The sequence below is a fragment of the Naumovozyma castellii genome, chromosome 1 (genome assembly GCF_000237345.1).
Source record: "Naumovozyma castellii chromosome 1, complete genome".
Classification (NCBI taxonomy): domain Eukaryota; kingdom Fungi; phylum Ascomycota; class Saccharomycetes; order Saccharomycetales; family Saccharomycetaceae; genus Naumovozyma; species Naumovozyma castellii.
The window spans coordinates 1,743,762-1,761,541 of NC_016491.1; the positions used below are offsets into that span (position 1 = coordinate 1,743,762).

The following is a 17,780-nucleotide window of genomic DNA, read 5'->3' on the forward strand; positions in this document are numbered from 1 at the left end:
CCCCATCAAGAATACTAAAGGGACCATCTGTTACGTACAGAGTGGAACCTGCTGAATAGAGAAGGATAAATGAACTTTCCAACCATTTTAAGGACAGCATCTTTCCAGTTACGTCATTATGTAACTATACCTGTTAAATCCACACGCACTCAGGGAAGACGTCGTAATTTACTCATCGCAGGAAGCACGCTACTCACAGGAGTTATCCTTTACGAAACTAATGAAAAATGTCACGATAGCCTTCATCATTCATTCCTAACACTAAAAAGAGTGGGTGTTGTGGGGAATGCAACGGTAAGATGTTTCTATCACTATAAGCGAGCACTAAATAGAAAATATGAAGACAGGGAATCTCGATTGCGAGCTCTTGACGTGTGTCACAAGAAATGTGCCCTAATTACGTTACATGCATTGCAATCCAATGGTGGGATATACATTAAATTAGGTCAGCACATAGGTGCAATGACCTATCTGCTACCGAAAGAATGGACGGAGACCATGATTCCTTTACAGGATCAATGTCCGGAATCTACCTTAGAAGAAATTGATGGGATGTTTATGACGGATTTGGGGCAATCCGTGGCAGACCTATTTGATGAGTTTCATTCTGTCCCCATCGGCGTAGCGTCGTTAGCTCAAGTGCATGTCGGTAGGTTAAAATCTGTGGATGGATTGGTTGCTGTTAAATGCCAACATCCGACCTTGAAAGAATTCGTGCCATTAGATGTTGCCCTAACAAAAACTGTTTTTAAATTATTAGATTTGGTGTTCCCAGAATACCCTTTAACCTGGCTGGGTGATGAGTTGCAATCATCAATCTATGTGGAACTAGATTTTACCAAGGAAGCAGAGAATGCCATTGCCACATCTAAATATTTTGAAAAATTTAAGAAACAAACAGCCTTAAAAGTCCCTAATGTTATTAGTGCCAATAAGAGGATACTAATAATGGAATATGTGGAGGGGAAGCGGTTAGATGATTTAAAATTTTTGGATGATAATGGTATTTCTAGAGGAGAAGTTTCTGCATGTTTATCGCATATCTTCAATAATATGATTTTTACACCTAATGTTGGTTTGCATTGTGATCCTCATGGGGGGAATTTAGCAATACGAACAGTGAAAAAGAGTTCTTCCAATAATAATCATAATTTTGAAATTATATTGTTTGATCATGGTTTGTATAGATATCCTGACACTCAGTTAAGGAGAGATTATGCTAGATTTTGGTTGGCATTGTTAGATCAGGATCAGAAAAGGATGAAGGTGTATGCTAAGAGGTTTGCACATATTGGAGATGAGGAATTTCCATTATTTGCAGCTGCGATAACGGGACGAAGTATAGATACTGCATTGCATTATGATATATCAAAAAAGAGGAGCAAAGAGGAGATGGATGTCATGGCGGAAGGTATTATGGAGGGTACCTTTCTTTCTGATTTAATGGCTATATTGTCTAAGATTCCCAGCACAGTTTTATTAATTTTAAAGACGAATGATTTAACTAGATATTTGGATGAATGCCTACAGAATCCATTGGGTCCCGAGAGAACATTTCTAATAATGTCCCAATATTGTGCAAGAACAGCATATGATGAAGATCGAGAGAATATTTCTTTGGATTATAATAAATGGAGTTTGACATGGTTTTGGAAAAATTTGACATCATGGATTCAATTTGAAAAAAGGAAGAACCAATTAGTTTTGTATGATTTTATTCTATGGTGGAGACAAATAATAAGAACTATATAGAATAGTCTAATTTTAAAACGTGTAAATAATACTTGTAATTCAAATTTATAAAAACTGTTAATCTATTTGTTGAGTTCATGAGTATTTAGGGGACCCCAAGAGTCCCGATTTCCGTTCAAGTTTTGTTTAAATTTAGTTGATATGGGTGAAGAATGTTCCATTAAATAAGATTTATTGAATTTGTTTGAACCAACGGGTGTATACCTAACCGTGTCGAATTCATTTTCAAAAGAGGACTCGATTTCCATCTGAAGAATTTCACTAGTGATATTTTCCTTATTGTATTCTTTCTTGGATCCACATTTACTGGAAACATTTTGTCTGATAATTTCACTAAAATCAATATCAAGTGAAGTATGATCCTCCACTGTCAAATAATCGCTTACTTCCTTGTTTGTAGTTGACCTAGTATACACTTTGGCAATACTGTCGTTCGAATCCTCTAAGTAAATGGAACTTGTTTTTCTACACATCTCTTCAATTTCCTTCAAAGTATCTTCAATCTTACTCGTAATGCTAGACGCCACTTGAGAAGTAGCGGGAAGATCCTTATTCAACCACCTTCGAAACTTGTGGACCCCACTCCCACGTTGGTGTTGGTGTTGTGGTTTTTCCCCAATTGAAACTGATTCCCTGGTAAATACTTTTTTAATTTTGCCCTTCATCAACTTTCTCTTACTTCGCTTTCCCTCGATCTTTTCCTGGTTCTCCCTAGACGACTCTGAAGATAGATACGGGTTGAAATACTCACCCATGGGCGTGGCGGAAGTGGACAACAGACGTAGAGAGTGGTTGCTCATTATGTGCGGTACTACACTGTACTTTACTGTCGCCTGTGAAGGAGAAATGCCATCTTCTTCCATATTGTTTGTGTTAACCGAATTAGTGGCGCGTGAAACGACAGTGACGCCCCCGTGTCTCACGATGTGCCACCCAAAGGGCGTCAGCCAATCAGAAGCGTTAAAAGCGTTTTCACCGAATAGCCAAGAAAACGCGTACGTAAGCAGAAAAACAAGCGCGCATCGTTTAATGGCAATTAAATACACGGCATTCATCCATCCATCCATTCATTTCATTTAGTGATAATATATGAAGCGTGGGATACTTAGTTACTTAGCACTTGTTTATTTGTTTGTCATACAAGCCACTGTCAACCCGTTTGCAAATTTTACAGCGTTTGCACACAAGCTTACATAACACAATCACACAATCACACAATCACACACACACAATCACCTAGCGTACGAGTATATAGGAGATAACACACGGCTACCGAACAACGAGTACAACATATACATACACCTCGAATAAAACAAGCACACGTAATATGGGAACAGTATCACCCGTATCATTCTCGAATACGCCGCTTTCTGCCACGGACAGTAGCTCGCACGCAAACGCTAATGGAACCTCCACTAAGGTCAAGAGGAAAAGAAATAGAGTGCCTTTGAGTTGTACCATCTGTAGGAAGAGAAAGGTCAAGTGTGATAAGATTAGACCTCATTGTCAGCAATGTACCAAGACTGGGGTGGCTCATTTATGCCACTATATGGAACAATCATGGGCTGAGGAGGCTGAGAAGGAACTCTCGAAGGAGACGGAGTTGAAAATGCTGAGAGATAGAGTTAAATCCTTGGAAAAGACATTGTCAAAGATTCATAACTCCTCGATGAAAAATTCAAATGGGAATGATATTATTAACACTTTGAATGATGATGCAAATAATTTGAAATTGAATGGGAATGGGAATAGTAATAGAAATGGTAATTCCATACATTTAATGAAAAATGAAGGAGGAGCCGGAACAGGATCAGTGTCGGGTAGAAATAATTTGTATGCCAATAATAAGGATAATATAGAAGAGGTGTATACGGATAAGACAAAACAACCTTCCAACGACCATGAAAATGATGAATTAGACCTGACGAAACAATTTGATATGTTACATATTAAGAATAATGGTACCATTCATTTGGGTGCCACTCATTGGATGGCCATTATGAAAGGTGATCCATATCTGAAACTATTATGGGCTCATATATTCAATATCAGAGGTAAGATTAATGAATGGTATTCTCAGAAATTATTAGCTTCCAAGAAGAAAAAATCTGGTAGAGTCGGTAAATGTCCCGTAATGCACAACAAGGCAAATGGAACAGCTGCTCTACCGCCTAATCATCCACCAATTCACCCTGGAGGTAATGGTGGTAAATGTCCCGTGGCTCATAGAGCCGGTGCTACATCTGCTACCACAACAGCTGTAGCAACACCATCTTCTTTGAAGAATTCTACCATTGCCACTCCATCATCAACTTTATTAGTACCGACTGCAACTGTCGCTAGTGCGAACCCATCTGTTGAAGGTAAATGCCCCGTTATTCATGGTTCCACGAGTCCATCACCAATATTGTCTAATAACACTAATTTAGATGCAAGTAAGTGTCCAGTGGTGGGTAACAATCCAGCTATCAAATTGGAAAATGTTCCCTTTGGGTTTCAATATCAATCTGGTGCTCTAAGTTCTCGTTCTTCGACAGATCAATTGAATACTCTATATAGGGCACCATCTCCATCACTACCATCATTTCAAAATTTCCATTCATCAATAAATCCTGCTAATAACACAAACAATACTAATACGAGTGTAATGAATAATATTATACCAGGTTTGGCAGATACCAAATTCAAGAAACCTTTGCCCGTATATCCAGTAAATGTGGCATCTTTATCTCATGCTCAAGTAGTATCCAGATTAACTGAATTATTACCTCCCAAACGTATCATTTCATTGTTTATTGATAAATTCTTTAAACATATATATCCTGTCATCCCAATCATTGATGAATTAAATTTCAGATCTCATATTAATCAAATATTATCATTGAAACCTTCACAAAACCCGGTAGATATTAACTCTTCAATTCAATTGAATCTACCAAAGAAATTAACTGATTATTGTCATTTAGGTATCTTAATAATTATATTAAGATTAACTTGGTTATCCTTACCTGGTAATGCCTGTAAGATTGACTTGGGTAATAATATTCATATCTCTGATAAATACTTGATACCGAATATGAACGTTCTAAGTGTTACATCATCAAATTTGAAGGAAGATAATTTATTAATGAAATATGAAACCTCATTTGAGGCGTTGGAATTAGTGAAAAAATATCTGATTAAATTTGATGAAATTTCAAGTATTTCCAATAATAACATCAATTTAACCACTATTCAATTTGCTATCTTCTATAAGATGTATACCATGAGTTGTCCAAATAATTTTGGTAATGATACTTATGATAATGAAACAAATCAAATTTTACTATCATCCATTATTCAAATGGCATTCAGTTGTGGTCTGCATAGAGATCCTGATAATTTTCCTCAATTAAATGTTGTCTCTACCCAAACAGGGCAACAAAGCCAATCTCAACAGAATCCACAACAATCATCATCGTCTAATGACAACACCATGGGTAACAGTAAGGACAATAATAACATAAACAACAACAATAACAATAATAACTCAAGTAATATTAATAACAATGGCAACAATAATCCTACCACGAATGGAATGAACGAGCAGTTTAATAACACTGGGAAGGAATCACAAAACTCCACTGAAAGATTTAAACATACATGGAGAAAAATATGGTACTACATTATTCAATTAGATGTTAAGCAATCGCTATCATTAGGGACACCAAGATTATTAAGAAACTTAAAGGACTTCAGTGATACCAAATTACCTTCCTCCTCTAAGATTGATTATGTTCGAGATATTAAGGAATTGATTATCATTAAAAATTTTACTTTGTTTTGGCAAATTGATCTTTGTATCATTTCTGTCTTAAATCACGTCTTAAACATTTCGTTAGCGAAAAACGTTAGGAAATTTGAATTAGATTCATTGATTGAATGTTTAAATGACTTGACATATGGTAAGAAAAATATCAATGAAGTCATCAACACGTTAATTAATAAAGGTTTACTTTCTACAGCTGAAGGTTCGATTAATTATCAGGACACTGATGAAGTTTATGGTCTTCCAAGCTTAGAAGATATCTTAGCCACGCCATCTAATTCTAGAAGTGCATCACCAAACCTTGGTGACAACCATACCACTAGTGATGAGTTTATTGATAAGAAATTCGAGTCGCCTCATGAAGCCACTACAAGAGCTTTATTTTTCACAAAACACTTAACCTTACGAATGTTATTATATCTATTAAATTACATCTTGTTCACACATTATGAACCTATGGGAGATGAGGATAAATTTACAATGCAATTAGCTAAAGGATATGCACAAAAAACTTTAGATTTTGCCATGGATGGGTATAGAAATTGTTTAATTTTTTTCAACAATGTGAAGTACTCCAATACTACCCCAACGATTTTTGAATATTTGAATATCATTTTATCACCACATTGTTTAGATATTGCTAATAGAACATTACAATTTATTGTCTGTTTAATATTACGTGCTAAATGTGGTCCATTGACAGGTATGAAGGAAAGTTCCATCTTAACTTATAGTAGTGGGAACGAAGATTCTGATAATGAATTATCTGAATCTAAGAAAAAGAAACAGCCCGTGGAGCCACAGGTTGCTGAATTGAACGATGACTTAATTAGTAATTTGGATATTGAATTAGGAGACCTTCTTGTGGATAAATTATTATTAAGAATGATGTTGTTCCACAAATTAACAAAGCAACTTTCCATCAAATATTTGTATGCTACAAGAGTTGCTAAGTCTACAGGTTTCTTCATTACTTTATTAAATGAACGTCAAATGCCTACAGGTAAGAATGGTGGCTGGAAACATCCCAAGATTTCAGATTTCTTTAAGAATGTTCCTTCTTTAGTCTTATCCACTGATAATGACAGATTAAAGAGATGTCCAGTGTATCAAGATGCTCTTGGATTTATGGTCCCCAAATCTTCTGGTGGTTCCAATAGTACTAGTAAAACTTCACAATTTGTTGCTTCTAGATTAGGGAGAACACAATTACCACCTTTAAGGACCTATCAACCCATTACTTTCACTTCCAGTGATGGTCGTCAAAGAAATAGAGCAGATGATGGTGATGACACATATCAAAAGAGACGTAAGATAGCTGCATCTCCAGGAGATCAAAATGGATTATCAGCGTTTGCACCCTCACCATTGCCACCATTACCTAATATTGGAGGTGGTGTTGCTCCAGCTGGTGATGTATTCCAAAATTTGAATTCTTTACCACCATTAGATAAATTGACAACCCAAACTCAATTATTAATGCAAGATATGCAACCTTCTCAAAATTCTGGATTACCCAATGGTATCAATGGTAATAATAATGTCAATAATGGAGCTGGTACAAATAATAATACTAATTTCTCAGATAATAGTATTAATTCATTCACTACTCCGGAATCAGATCTTACGAATACTCCAGATTTTGAAGATTTCTTAATGCAAAATTCTAACATGAATGGACTCTTCATTAATCCTTCTAGTTTGGTGGAAGCCATGACTGAAATTACTACTACAACTAATGCTACTAACCCAACAGGTCGTGATGATTTAATGGGGAATGTCAATAGTATAATCAGTGGTAATAATTCCTTAATAAATGGTGATAATAATAGTACTACTGGTGCGGCACCCGTGGGATACGTTAATACTTTCGACAATCTAGATTTTTTCCTACCATTTGACAATGGTGGAATTGATGATATCAATAACGGTAGTGAATTTGCTATTTGGGATTGAAATGATGTGACGACAGTTTTTCTTAATAATTCTTATGTATATACATTTTTTTGAGTACCTTACTTAATAACTTAATAATTTTATGGAAGATAAATAATCTAAACATATTGTACTATGAATTTTCTCTTCATTGGTTTTTGTTCAAATGACTTAGATAGGTTAGGTGGGTTTTGTTAAATGTGATGTATAAGCAAATAGACATCCATGTGACCCGTGTCAAACGATCAGACCAACATGCTGAGAAAAAAAAACATAAAAATAAGCGCAGGTGGTTTAGTGGTAAAATCCAACGTTGCCATCGTTGGGCCCCGGGTTCGATTCCCGGCTTGCGCATTTATTTTTTTTCTCTATGTAAACAAAGATCGGATATTAAAGTGCGCTGCCAAGATGTTAGTAAATAAATGAAGAGATAGATAGATAATGAAGAACAGACTAAATGAATGATAAAGGGACATGTTTGTTTATACGTAGGCAGACTTGAAGATGGGAGCAAATCAGTCATAGTGACTTCTTTGTTATTGTTGGACATTACCGTGAGTGAGCAAGAAAGAACGATAGATACGTAGGGGGCGTCAACTGCCAAAAAATGCCGATCTATCTGGGAGTAAGTAAGAAAGGAGTGAAGGGATGAGTGCCAAGTGTTCCTTCTGCTCAACAATGATACCGTATCTCGTATCGTATCTTGCCTTCCTTCCTCGAGGACATGTTTACACTATTCACATATCTATATATATATAAACAGATATTTCAAGTTTCCCTCCCTTGCACGACCTTCCCAACTACACTATCCAATCAATTAGCTAATTTCAAGAAGTAATGATGGCACAATATTCAGAGAAGAGTTCCACACCCAGCCTAGTCGGTCTCTCAGTGAGAGACATCAACGACGATGCCAATGACACGGCCCCGCTCAGACCCAGTTTCCTCGACATGAAGTCACGTTCGCAATCATTGGGGAGGATTCCATTATCGACAAACACCCCGGATCAACGTTATAGATCTGTAGATGAATTGACTCGTGAAGGTGCCCTATTGACCGACGAGATCGAGGTGGATCTGGATCAAGTGAGTAAGGGAGACCAATATGTCGTACAGCCCTCTTTATTGGAGAAATCGGGGAATGCTCGTAGAATAAAGGGGCCCAAGGGTAAGAGAGGCGGAATGCTTCATGCGTCACATAGTCATGATAATGTGATAAGTAACTCGTATGGGGATGTGATCATTAATCAATCGCAAAGACCTCATTTGGCACAGGGTGAATCTTATCAATCTGTGAAGAGTGATGAGGATGATTTGGTGGATGAAGAAGGTGCTAGAGTTGGTAGATCGTTCCAGAGGGCGTCTGAATCCTCGAGGGAATTCATAAGATCCTTGTCTAGGTCTTTGACTAGAGATCAGAAGTCGAGACAGAGTACTGCTGCTACTAGTACTACTACTAATTATTCTATTTCATTAGCGCAAAGGGAATTGGATTCTACGACTTCTGGGCCAAATATTATTGAAGAGGAGGCCCAGGAAGAGAAGGAGGGAGTGTTGCTCGATGACGAAGGGAATGAGGAGCACTCAGAAGATTTGGAAAGAGCAGCTAATGAAGTATTGTAGGTTATTCATTCCTTTACATATTTATTTATTCATTCATTCATTCATAGCCTAATAATATTTATTACATAATCAATGACAGTGGCGAAAACAGAGAAAACAGATCAAAAACTATAAATGGATGGATGGACAGACTACAATGAAACAAACAGAGAAACATGGATTTGGAGACAGCATTACAGGTTATTAAATCGTTAGAACAACAGCTCGATGAGTTAGAGGATGCAGAAAAAGAGTACGAAAATGAGATGGAGGAAGTAATTGAAAATTTAAAAAAGGAAGTGGTCCAGAAAAATCAAGAATTGTCAAGCAATAAAAAGCAAATAGTGGATTTGGAGATACGAGTGGATGAATTAGAGACGCAAAATGCGGTTCTTCTGAACCGCAACGAGAACCTGCAAGCAGAGAATGATCAGCATTTGGAGAAGAATGTTTTGTTAGAACACGAATTAGCATACATGAAGGAAACTTTGTCTACCTCTTCTCCCTCTACTACCATAGAACACAAGAAGATAAGGCGTCCTGACGTGGACGACTTCAAAGTAACCACATCTGGGTCGACGTTGTTCATTTCGCCCTTACAGGACCGGTCTAAACAGATCCAGCATCCACAGGTTTCCATCTCCAAGGTCATATCGACCACTTCCAAGAGGATGCCCCTATCTTAGCCGCCATGCTCATCCATTTAACGTTATTCACTCACTTATTAGTTGTTTGATTGTTAATGGTGCGCCCCCCTAAACGGAATGCTGGGTTTTCCCCTGCGCGCTTTTCTGGGCTCAACACAGGGGACCGGTTTAATATTGACATCGTTATTTGTACCGGAATTCTAGCATATGTTGCATTCAGATCTGGGAATTGTATATAAGCAACTCTCTTCCCCTTGAAATTTTATCAGACTTGTCAATCGTCCCTCCAAACATTCAAACGCTATAATAGCAACTCACAACTAACTGGAAGCATCATTTCGCAATGGCTCGTGACCTGCAAAACCATCTCCTTTTCGAAACGGCCACAGAAGTCGCCAATAGGGTCGGTGGGATCTACTCCGTCCTTAAATCAAAGGCACCCATCACAGTAGCACAATACAAGGACAATTATCATCTTATTGGTCCTTTAAATAAGGCCACTTACCAGAATGAAGTGGACCAAATGGACTGGGAAGCACCAGACTCATTCCCTGATGAAATTAAACCCATCCAATCCACTTTAAGATCAATGAGATCCCGTGGTGTCAATTTCATATACGGAAGATGGCTAATCGAAGGTTCCCCTCGTTTGATCCTTTTCGATTTAGATTCAGTTAGAGGATTTCTTAATGAATGGAAGGGTGACTTGTGGTATCTAGTGGGTATCCCTTCCCCTGAAAATGATTTTGAAACTAATGACGCTATCCTATTGGGTTACACGGTGGCATGGTTCCTGGGGGAATTGACTGCAGAGGATACTACCCATGCCATTATTGCCCATTTTCATGAATGGTTGGCTGGTGTTGCTTTACCTCTATGTAGAAAGAGACGTATTGACGTCGTGACTATTTTTACTACTCATGCTACCTTGTTAGGTAGATATCTTTGTGCAGCCGGGGACGTCGATTTTTATAACAATTTGGAAAACTTCGATGTGGATCATGAAGCAGGAAAGAGAGGTATTTATCATAGATATTGTGTCGAAAGAGCTGCAGCACACACTGCGGATGTGTTTACTACGGTCTCTCAAATTACTGCCTTCGAAGCTGAACATTTGTTGAAAAGAAAACCAGATGGTATTCTACCCAATGGGTTGAATGTGATTAAGTTCCAAGCTGTGCATGAATTCCAAAATTTACACGCCTTGAAGAAGGAAAAAATTAATGAATTTGTTAGAGGTCATTTCCATGGTTGCTTCGATTTCGATTTAGATAATACAGTATATTTCTTCATCGCTGGGAGATACGAATACAAGAATAAGGGGGCAGATATGTTCATTGAATCTCTGGCTCGTTTGAATTATAGATTAAAGGTGGCAGGTTCTAAGAAGACTGTCATTGCATTCATTATCATGCCAGCAAAGAATAATTCATTTACTGTGGAAGCATTAAAGGGTCAAGCTGTTGTTAAAGCTTTAGAGACTACTGTCGATGAAGTGACAAATTCTATCGGAAAGAGAATATTCGATCATGCAATGAGATTCCCCAACAACGGTACCACTTCAGAAATTCCAGTGGATATCCATGAACTATTGAAACCATCAGATAACGTTCTTTTAAAGAAACGTGTTCTTGGGTTAAGAAGACCTGCAGGTGAATTACCAGCTATTGTCACACATAATATGGTTGATGATGCTAATGATCCAATCTTAAACCAAATTAGACACGTGCAATTGTTTAACGGTTCTTCAGATCGTGTTAAAGTTATATTCCATCCAGAATTCTTGAATGCAAATAATCCAATCCTGGGTTTAGACTATGATGAATTTGTAAGAGGGTGTCATTTAGGTGTATTCCCCTCCTATTATGAACCTTGGGGTTATACTCCGGCAGAATGTACCGTCATGGGGGTTCCATCCATTACAACTAACCTTTCAGGGTTCGGTGCATACATGGAAGATTTAATTGAAACAAATCAAGCTAAAGATTATGGTATTTACATTGTGGACCGTCGTTTTAAGGCACCTGACGAATCTGTAGAACAATTAGTCGATTATATGGAAGAATTCGTTAAGAAGACTAGAAGACAAAGAATTAACCAAAGAAATAGAACGGAAAGATTATCTGATCTATTGGATTGGAAACGTATGGGTTTAGAATACGTAAAGGCAAGACAATTGGCACTACGTAGAGCGTACCCAGATCAATTCAAACAATTGGTAGGTGAAGAACTAAATGACACAAATATGGATACTTTGGCCGGTGGTAAAAAATTAAAGATTGCCAGACCGTTAAGTGTGCCCGGTTCTCCTCGTGAAACAAGACAGGCAAGTGCCATATATATGACGCCTGGTGATTTAGGTACCTTACAAGAGGCCAACACTGCTGATGATTATTTCAATTTAAGTATAGGGTCCCATGATGGCGATGACGAGCAAGGCCCATACGCCGATGAAAATTAGATAAAACACACACACACACACACACACACACACACACACACCTACTTCACTTAGATATATATTTTACTTTTGCTACCTACCATACTGTATCATATCGTGTTACTTACTACTGTATAATTCGTACAATTAATGACTTTTTATGAATTCTTAATATGTTTCCTTCTTTATTATTGCTGCGCCAAGATTTGCCTTTTTTTTTCACGGAGAAGAATAATATAATAGGTTGAAGAATAGGGATCCACTCGAACTTTTATTCATTGAATATTCTTCAAATAGAACAAACAAAAGCAAAGGCAAACCAATCATGCAAGATACCTCAAAAGTTAAGCAGCCCGAACAAGTCCCAGGACACAAAGTTGCCAAGTCCCTCAACAAATTCAGTGGTCAACCGGACTCCTACGTCAACAAGACAAATTATATCTTCGGTAAGACCCTTGGTGCAGGTACATTTGGTGTGGTGAGACAAGCGAGACAATTATCTTCACAGGAGGACGTGGCAGTTAAGATCCTTTTGAAAAACGCCTTGAAGGGCAATGACGTGCAATTGCAGATGTTATATGATGAGTTATCCATCTTACAACGACTACATCACCCTAATATCGTGGCGTTTAAGGACTGGTTCGAGTCGAGAGATAAATTCTACATCGTAACACAATTGGCCACTGGTGGTGAATTATTTGATAGGATTATCAAGAAGGGAAAGTTTACTGAAGTGGACGCGGTAAATATCATGGTTCAATTGTTGGACGCTGTAAAGTATATCCATTCTCAAAATATCGTTCATAGAGATTTGAAACCGGAAAATGTGTTATACCTGGATCCAAGTGATGAGTCACAATTAGTCATTGCTGATTTTGGTATTGCTAAGGAGTTGAAGAGTAACGATGATTTGATTTTTAAAGGAGCAGGGTCTTTAGGTTATGTGGCCCCTGAAGTGTTGACTAAAGAGGGACATGGTAAACCATGCGATATTTGGTCCCTGGGTGTTATTACTTACACTTTACTGTCAGGTTATTCACCCTTTATAGCGGAAAGCGTGGAGGGATTTTTGGAAGAATGTACAAGAAGTAGATACCCAGTTCAATTCCATAAGCCATATTGGGATTCCATATCTGATGAAGCTAAAGATTTTATATTGAAAGCTTTAACCATCGACCCAGAGGAAAGACCATCCGCGGAAGAATTAATGAATGATCCATGGATAACTAGTAAGCATATTAACACCACCAATATCTTACCAGATGTAAAGAAGGGATTCACCTTGCGTAAGAAGTTGCGTGATGCCATTGAGATAGTTAAATTGAACAACAGAATTAAAAAACTGAGAAATCTTTATTTATCAGATGAATCGGATAGTGATTTGGAGGAAAATAAAATAAAGTCCACTGTGGATGAATTGCAAAGCTCTTTACGTGCTTTATCTTTGACGCCTACCAATACTGCCGGTAATTTGTCACCGGAACAAAGAGAATTGAAATCTGCATTAACTAGAAACACATTCGCTCAAATTGTTAACGCAGCAACACAAAATAAGGGTAGACTAAATGATTCAGGCGATAACAAAGATAAATAATGTCACATATAATGCGATTTTAAATTATTTTTAATAATGTATAAATAACCAATTATTATTGTATTTATTATGCATGGATGCATTGCTCTCTAACTAGTTTTATCTTTGTGCAGCTCTTCTTAAGGATCTGTCCCTTCTTGATTGAGATTCTGTTTCGCTCTTAGTCTCCTCCTCATCAGCAGGTGATTTTTCTTCTTCTTGGTAGTTGTTGTCTGAGAAACCCTCCTCCATATATTCTTCTTCAGAGTAGTCATTGGCATCTACATATTCTTCGTTTACATCATCTTCGTAGTCATCGGTATATTGATTATCAACTGCGTAATTAATTTCATGTTCTTGGGTTCGTCTACTTCTTCTTGAACTGGAAACAATTTCTTGGAACTCATCCTTCATGTTGCTCAACATATGAATCAGTTCCCGAAAATATGCAAGATACTCAACTAAAGCTGTACATTGATCTCTTACACTCTTTTGTTCAATTAATTTATCTGTGGCTAGTAATTCCTTTATATTGCTTAAAAACTTATCAAGGCTCTCAATGTCAGTACTGATCTCAAACCAGTATTGACTATCCTCACTAGTCTTAGCATTAAGAATGTCTTTCATCATACTCCTCTTATCATGAAATAGAAGTTTGAACTCGATATTTATTAAGTGACCAAATTGCTCGTAGAAATTTAGTTTATCAATCTTGTTAGAGGACAAATCTTCTAACAACCTCATTAAAGTTGGCGCATCGGTAAACCAAAACACATCCATAGAATCACCATATGTATTAAGGCGAGGAAGATAGAAGTCACCACAGTTAGATATCCTTCCAACCAAAAACTCTTGCATTCGCAATTTATATACATCCTCGTACGGATAGGACACAGGTGTGTCCATCATTTCATCAATAAATAGCTTGGACCATTTACTGGAGTGGTCAGCTACGGTGATCAAGCCTTGCTTATATTTCACACCTTTCAGAGATTTTGTAATCTCATTGACAAGATTCAGCTTGTTTGAAAGATCTTTTCTCTTATCTTCCCTCAATTGAGATCGTTTCTTATTTCTGTTTAACAATTTTCTGTGCATTAGAGAGGTTAATGCATGAAAATCTTCGTATGTTTGCGCTATACCATTTGCTATAAATCGAGGAGCATGATCTGTCACGATTCCAAATGGAAAATCTTTTTTTAAATGACTCAACCTCTGGATTTCATTATGAACTACTGAAGAATTTATAAGACACCAATCAACTAGTACACTCAGAAGAGTAACTCTATCAGATGGATTCAATGCTAGTATACCTTTTTTGTCTATGTTTGAAGCATATAATGGATCAGATTCTCTTGGAAGCGGTTGCATTAGGGGTACCTCTGGGAGACGATTTGTTAAAATTTCAGGGTTTTTAGGGTCAACGGGAGATCCATTATCGATTTTTTCAAATATGTCCCACTCCCACTTGGAAATTGCAATAGGATGAACTCTCCATTCCTTTGGATACCCCCATTCAATGGCCTTGTGACGTAACTGTTGGAATAAGTTGCTAAATTTGGTTTTGGAGGACCTAAATTGTTCCAACTCAGGTGATTGAAAGATCCCAGATTTCGGTATATTGAAAAGTAATTTCAGTAATGTCAACAGAAAAAGATTTATCTTATCTTGTGAATCTATTATATCTTTTGTTGGTATAAAATCTGAATATGCCTTAATAGGGTCGTCCAGTGAGCTAGTTTTTTTTGTGGCACTTGTTGCTGGGTAAAGATCTAAACCTATTTCAAATGTCTGAAACGATAACTTCGACAAATCCTTGGAAAAAAAGGAACTGAACTTATTGAGAAATGTCATTAATTTCATAATCGTTCCTGCGTACGGTATATTCTTCACGTCAGCAAATATGTCTTGAATTCTTAAACCCTTCGTAGAATCTTTGTCAATAAAATCAGAAGATAGTATGGGAACGTTTGGTGACCAGTTCTGATTCAATGAAAGATTTTCTAAATTTTTATTGTCCAATGACGATGATGTCTTCAATTTTTTTACCATTTTATTGGTGTCATTGGTCGAGTCCTTTTCTTTCCTCCTAGGCTTAGTTTTCATCTCATCAATGAGGTCTTCTTCATTCAAGTTTTTTCTTAGAGACGGTACACGAGCCGATCTTCTCAACCCTGTTGCAAAACTGGATAAATCTGAGGGAGAATGAACAACTTTAATGCTTTTAAAATCTGCAAATGTCATTTGACCCTTCTTCTTTGGAGGTTTTTCAATTTTATTCGCTTTCAAACTGGGAGAAGGGGTAGAAACCTTTGATGTGACGGGAGTCTTTACATCCGATGTAACAAGACTGTCCGATGACATTCCAGCCTCATCAGTATCCTGTGAATCCAAATCAATGACATCAGACATAACAATTACAATTTTTGATTAGTTGCTTCTCATGTACCAGCCACCATCGCACTTATGGATGGAAAGATTTGTTACGCGTTTATATGTTCACTCTTCAAAACTTGACGCGTTTTCTTTTCAACCCTATTGTTTTCTTTCTTTACGAGCCCTTATTTTATTTAACCCTAGGGTTAGAGATTAAGAAATGTGGAATGACAAAAGTAGTAGTATTTAACAAATATACCATAGTCAGCTTCTCCCCTGCAAAGAACGATTGTAATCGTCAGCAAGATAGGGAGGATGTTTAGAGATAGAACCAACTTATTTCTATCGTACCGTCGTACTTTTCCTCATAATGCCCAATTTTCCACAATTGGAAGTGGAAGGAAACCATTTCAAGACAACGAAAATGTGGGAGATCTTGATTTAGAGGCTTATCCTATGGTGGATATGGATTCCACTAGCTCTAGTGGTAAATTGGATACATTACCCCCATTATTTGTGGAAATTGCAAGAGATATTGATGAATATTTGATAGAAGTGGCGTCGTTGATGGGGAAATTAACTAAACTGTATAAGAAGAATTCATTGCCTGGTTTTGAAGACAAGAGTCGTGATGAGAGCGTCATTGAGGACTTAAGTTATAAGGTTATTCAGAACTTCCAAAAATGTTACAATATCACCAAGAAGTTGGAAAAAATATTTAACACGCAGATGATGGAGGGCAAACAGTTAAATAAAGGGGAATTGATTATCTTAGATAATATTTTAAAAAGATATGCGCAAAAGATCCAAGGTGAGAGTAACAGATTTAGAGTACTGCAGAATAGTTATTTGAAATTTTTGAATAAAGATGATTTGAAACCAATTTCGGCAAAGCCAGAAAGTGATACGTCTCAAATGTTATTGTTCGAGATGGAGGATAATGAGCAATCAAACGTGGAAGCACAGCAAGACATTGATGCATATTCAAGGAAGACTTTACAGCGACAACAAGAGTTAACTACGACAAATGAATCTAGTCAACAATTTTTACAACAAAGAGATGAAGAAATTACCCAATTGGCCAAGGGTGTCCTTGAAGTGAGTACTATTTTCAGAGAGATGCAAGGTCTTATTATAGACCAAGGGACAGTGGTGGACCGGATTGATTATAATTTGCAAAACACAACGATTCAATTGAAAGAGGCAAATAAAGAGTTGGGACAAGCAACAGTTTATCAAAAAAGGACCCAAAAATGTAAGATCATTTTGCTGCTAAGTCTATGTGTGATAGCCTTATTTTTCTTTGTTATGTTGAAACCAAGTAGCAGTGGTGGTGGTGGTGGTGGTGAAGGAAGTAGAAGTCATACTGATAAACAAGAGGATCATAAGACACCTAGCAGGCCCAAGGAAAACAACAATTCACCGGCAAATAATATAGATGAATCAAGACCTGAAATAGAGTTAAAACCGGAAACTGAAGATGTAAAGGGAGCGCTTGAAGATAATACTGTGCGAGATCTGTTGGATGATACAGTTATTGATGAAAAACTGCGAATCGCCATTATATAGCTAGAGAATCTGAAGTAGAAAAGTAATCAATTATGCCGATCTTATGGTGTTTCAGTAGTGAAGAACTTTAATATTTTA

The 17,780-nt window shown here is 37.2% G+C and overlaps 9 protein-coding genes and 1 non-coding gene across 10 annotated transcripts; 8 read left to right on the top strand and 2 right to left on the bottom strand.

The window, feature by feature from the left end:
- Nucleotides 1–69: 69 nt before the first annotated feature.
- CQD2 (Cqd2p) lies at nucleotides 70–1,752 on the top strand (the record flags this gene model as incomplete). Its single annotated transcript, XM_003673773.1, has 1 exon — nucleotides 70–1,752. The coding sequence occupies one exon, from the start codon at nucleotides 70–72 to the stop codon at nucleotides 1,750–1,752; it is 1,683 nt and encodes a 560-aa protein (XP_003673821.1).
- A 62-nt stretch (nucleotides 1,753–1,814) lies between these two features.
- On the bottom strand, nucleotides 1,815–2,819 carry NCAS0A08830 (uncharacterized protein; the record flags this gene model as incomplete). The annotated part of the gene is made up of 1 exon (XM_003673774.1): nucleotides 1,815–2,819. One exon carries the CDS (start codon nucleotides 2,817–2,819, stop codon nucleotides 1,815–1,817), a length of 1,005 nt encoding a protein of 334 aa, XP_003673822.1.
- Nucleotides 2,820–3,079: 260 nt separating this feature from the next.
- On the top strand, nucleotides 3,080–7,516 carry HAP1 (Hap1p; the record flags this gene model as incomplete). Its single annotated transcript, XM_003673775.1, has 1 exon — nucleotides 3,080–7,516. One exon carries the CDS (start codon nucleotides 3,080–3,082, stop codon nucleotides 7,514–7,516), a length of 4,437 nt encoding a protein of 1,478 aa, XP_003673823.1.
- A 262-nt stretch (nucleotides 7,517–7,778) lies between these two features.
- On the top strand, nucleotides 7,779–7,849 carry NCAS0Atrna9G. The gene has a single exon. It is a non-coding gene; the product is annotated as a tRNA-Gly (tRNA).
- Nucleotides 7,850–8,332: 483 nt separating this feature from the next.
- Nucleotides 8,333–9,118, top strand: NCAS0A08850 (uncharacterized protein; the record flags this gene model as incomplete). Its single annotated transcript, XM_003673776.1, has 1 exon — nucleotides 8,333–9,118. One exon carries the CDS (start codon nucleotides 8,333–8,335, stop codon nucleotides 9,116–9,118), a length of 786 nt encoding a protein of 261 aa, XP_003673824.1.
- Nucleotides 9,119–9,273: 155 nt separating this feature from the next.
- NDL1 (Ndl1p) lies at nucleotides 9,274–9,783 on the top strand (the record flags this gene model as incomplete). The annotated part of the gene is made up of 1 exon (XM_003673777.1): nucleotides 9,274–9,783. The coding sequence occupies one exon, from the start codon at nucleotides 9,274–9,276 to the stop codon at nucleotides 9,781–9,783; it is 510 nt and encodes a 169-aa protein (XP_003673825.1).
- Nucleotides 9,784–10,087: 304 nt separating this feature from the next.
- GSY2 (glycogen (starch) synthase GSY2) lies at nucleotides 10,088–12,205 on the top strand (the record flags this gene model as incomplete). The annotated part of the gene is made up of 1 exon (XM_003673778.1): nucleotides 10,088–12,205. One exon carries the CDS (start codon nucleotides 10,088–10,090, stop codon nucleotides 12,203–12,205), a length of 2,118 nt encoding a protein of 705 aa, XP_003673826.1.
- Nucleotides 12,206–12,509: 304 nt separating this feature from the next.
- NCAS0A08880 (serine/threonine-protein kinase) lies at nucleotides 12,510–13,778 on the top strand (the record flags this gene model as incomplete). The annotated part of the gene is made up of 1 exon (XM_003673779.1): nucleotides 12,510–13,778. One exon carries the CDS (start codon nucleotides 12,510–12,512, stop codon nucleotides 13,776–13,778), a length of 1,269 nt encoding a protein of 422 aa, XP_003673827.1.
- Nucleotides 13,779–13,877: 99 nt separating this feature from the next.
- On the bottom strand, nucleotides 13,878–16,169 carry ESC8 (Esc8p; the record flags this gene model as incomplete). Its single annotated transcript, XM_003673780.1, has 1 exon — nucleotides 13,878–16,169. The coding sequence occupies one exon, from the start codon at nucleotides 16,167–16,169 to the stop codon at nucleotides 13,878–13,880; it is 2,292 nt and encodes a 763-aa protein (XP_003673828.1).
- A 279-nt stretch (nucleotides 16,170–16,448) lies between these two features.
- TLG2 (t-SNARE syntaxin TLG2) lies at nucleotides 16,449–17,702 on the top strand (the record flags this gene model as incomplete). The annotated part of the gene is made up of 1 exon (XM_003673781.1): nucleotides 16,449–17,702. One exon carries the CDS (start codon nucleotides 16,449–16,451, stop codon nucleotides 17,700–17,702), a length of 1,254 nt encoding a protein of 417 aa, XP_003673829.1.
- Nucleotides 17,703–17,780: the final 78 nt, after the last annotated feature.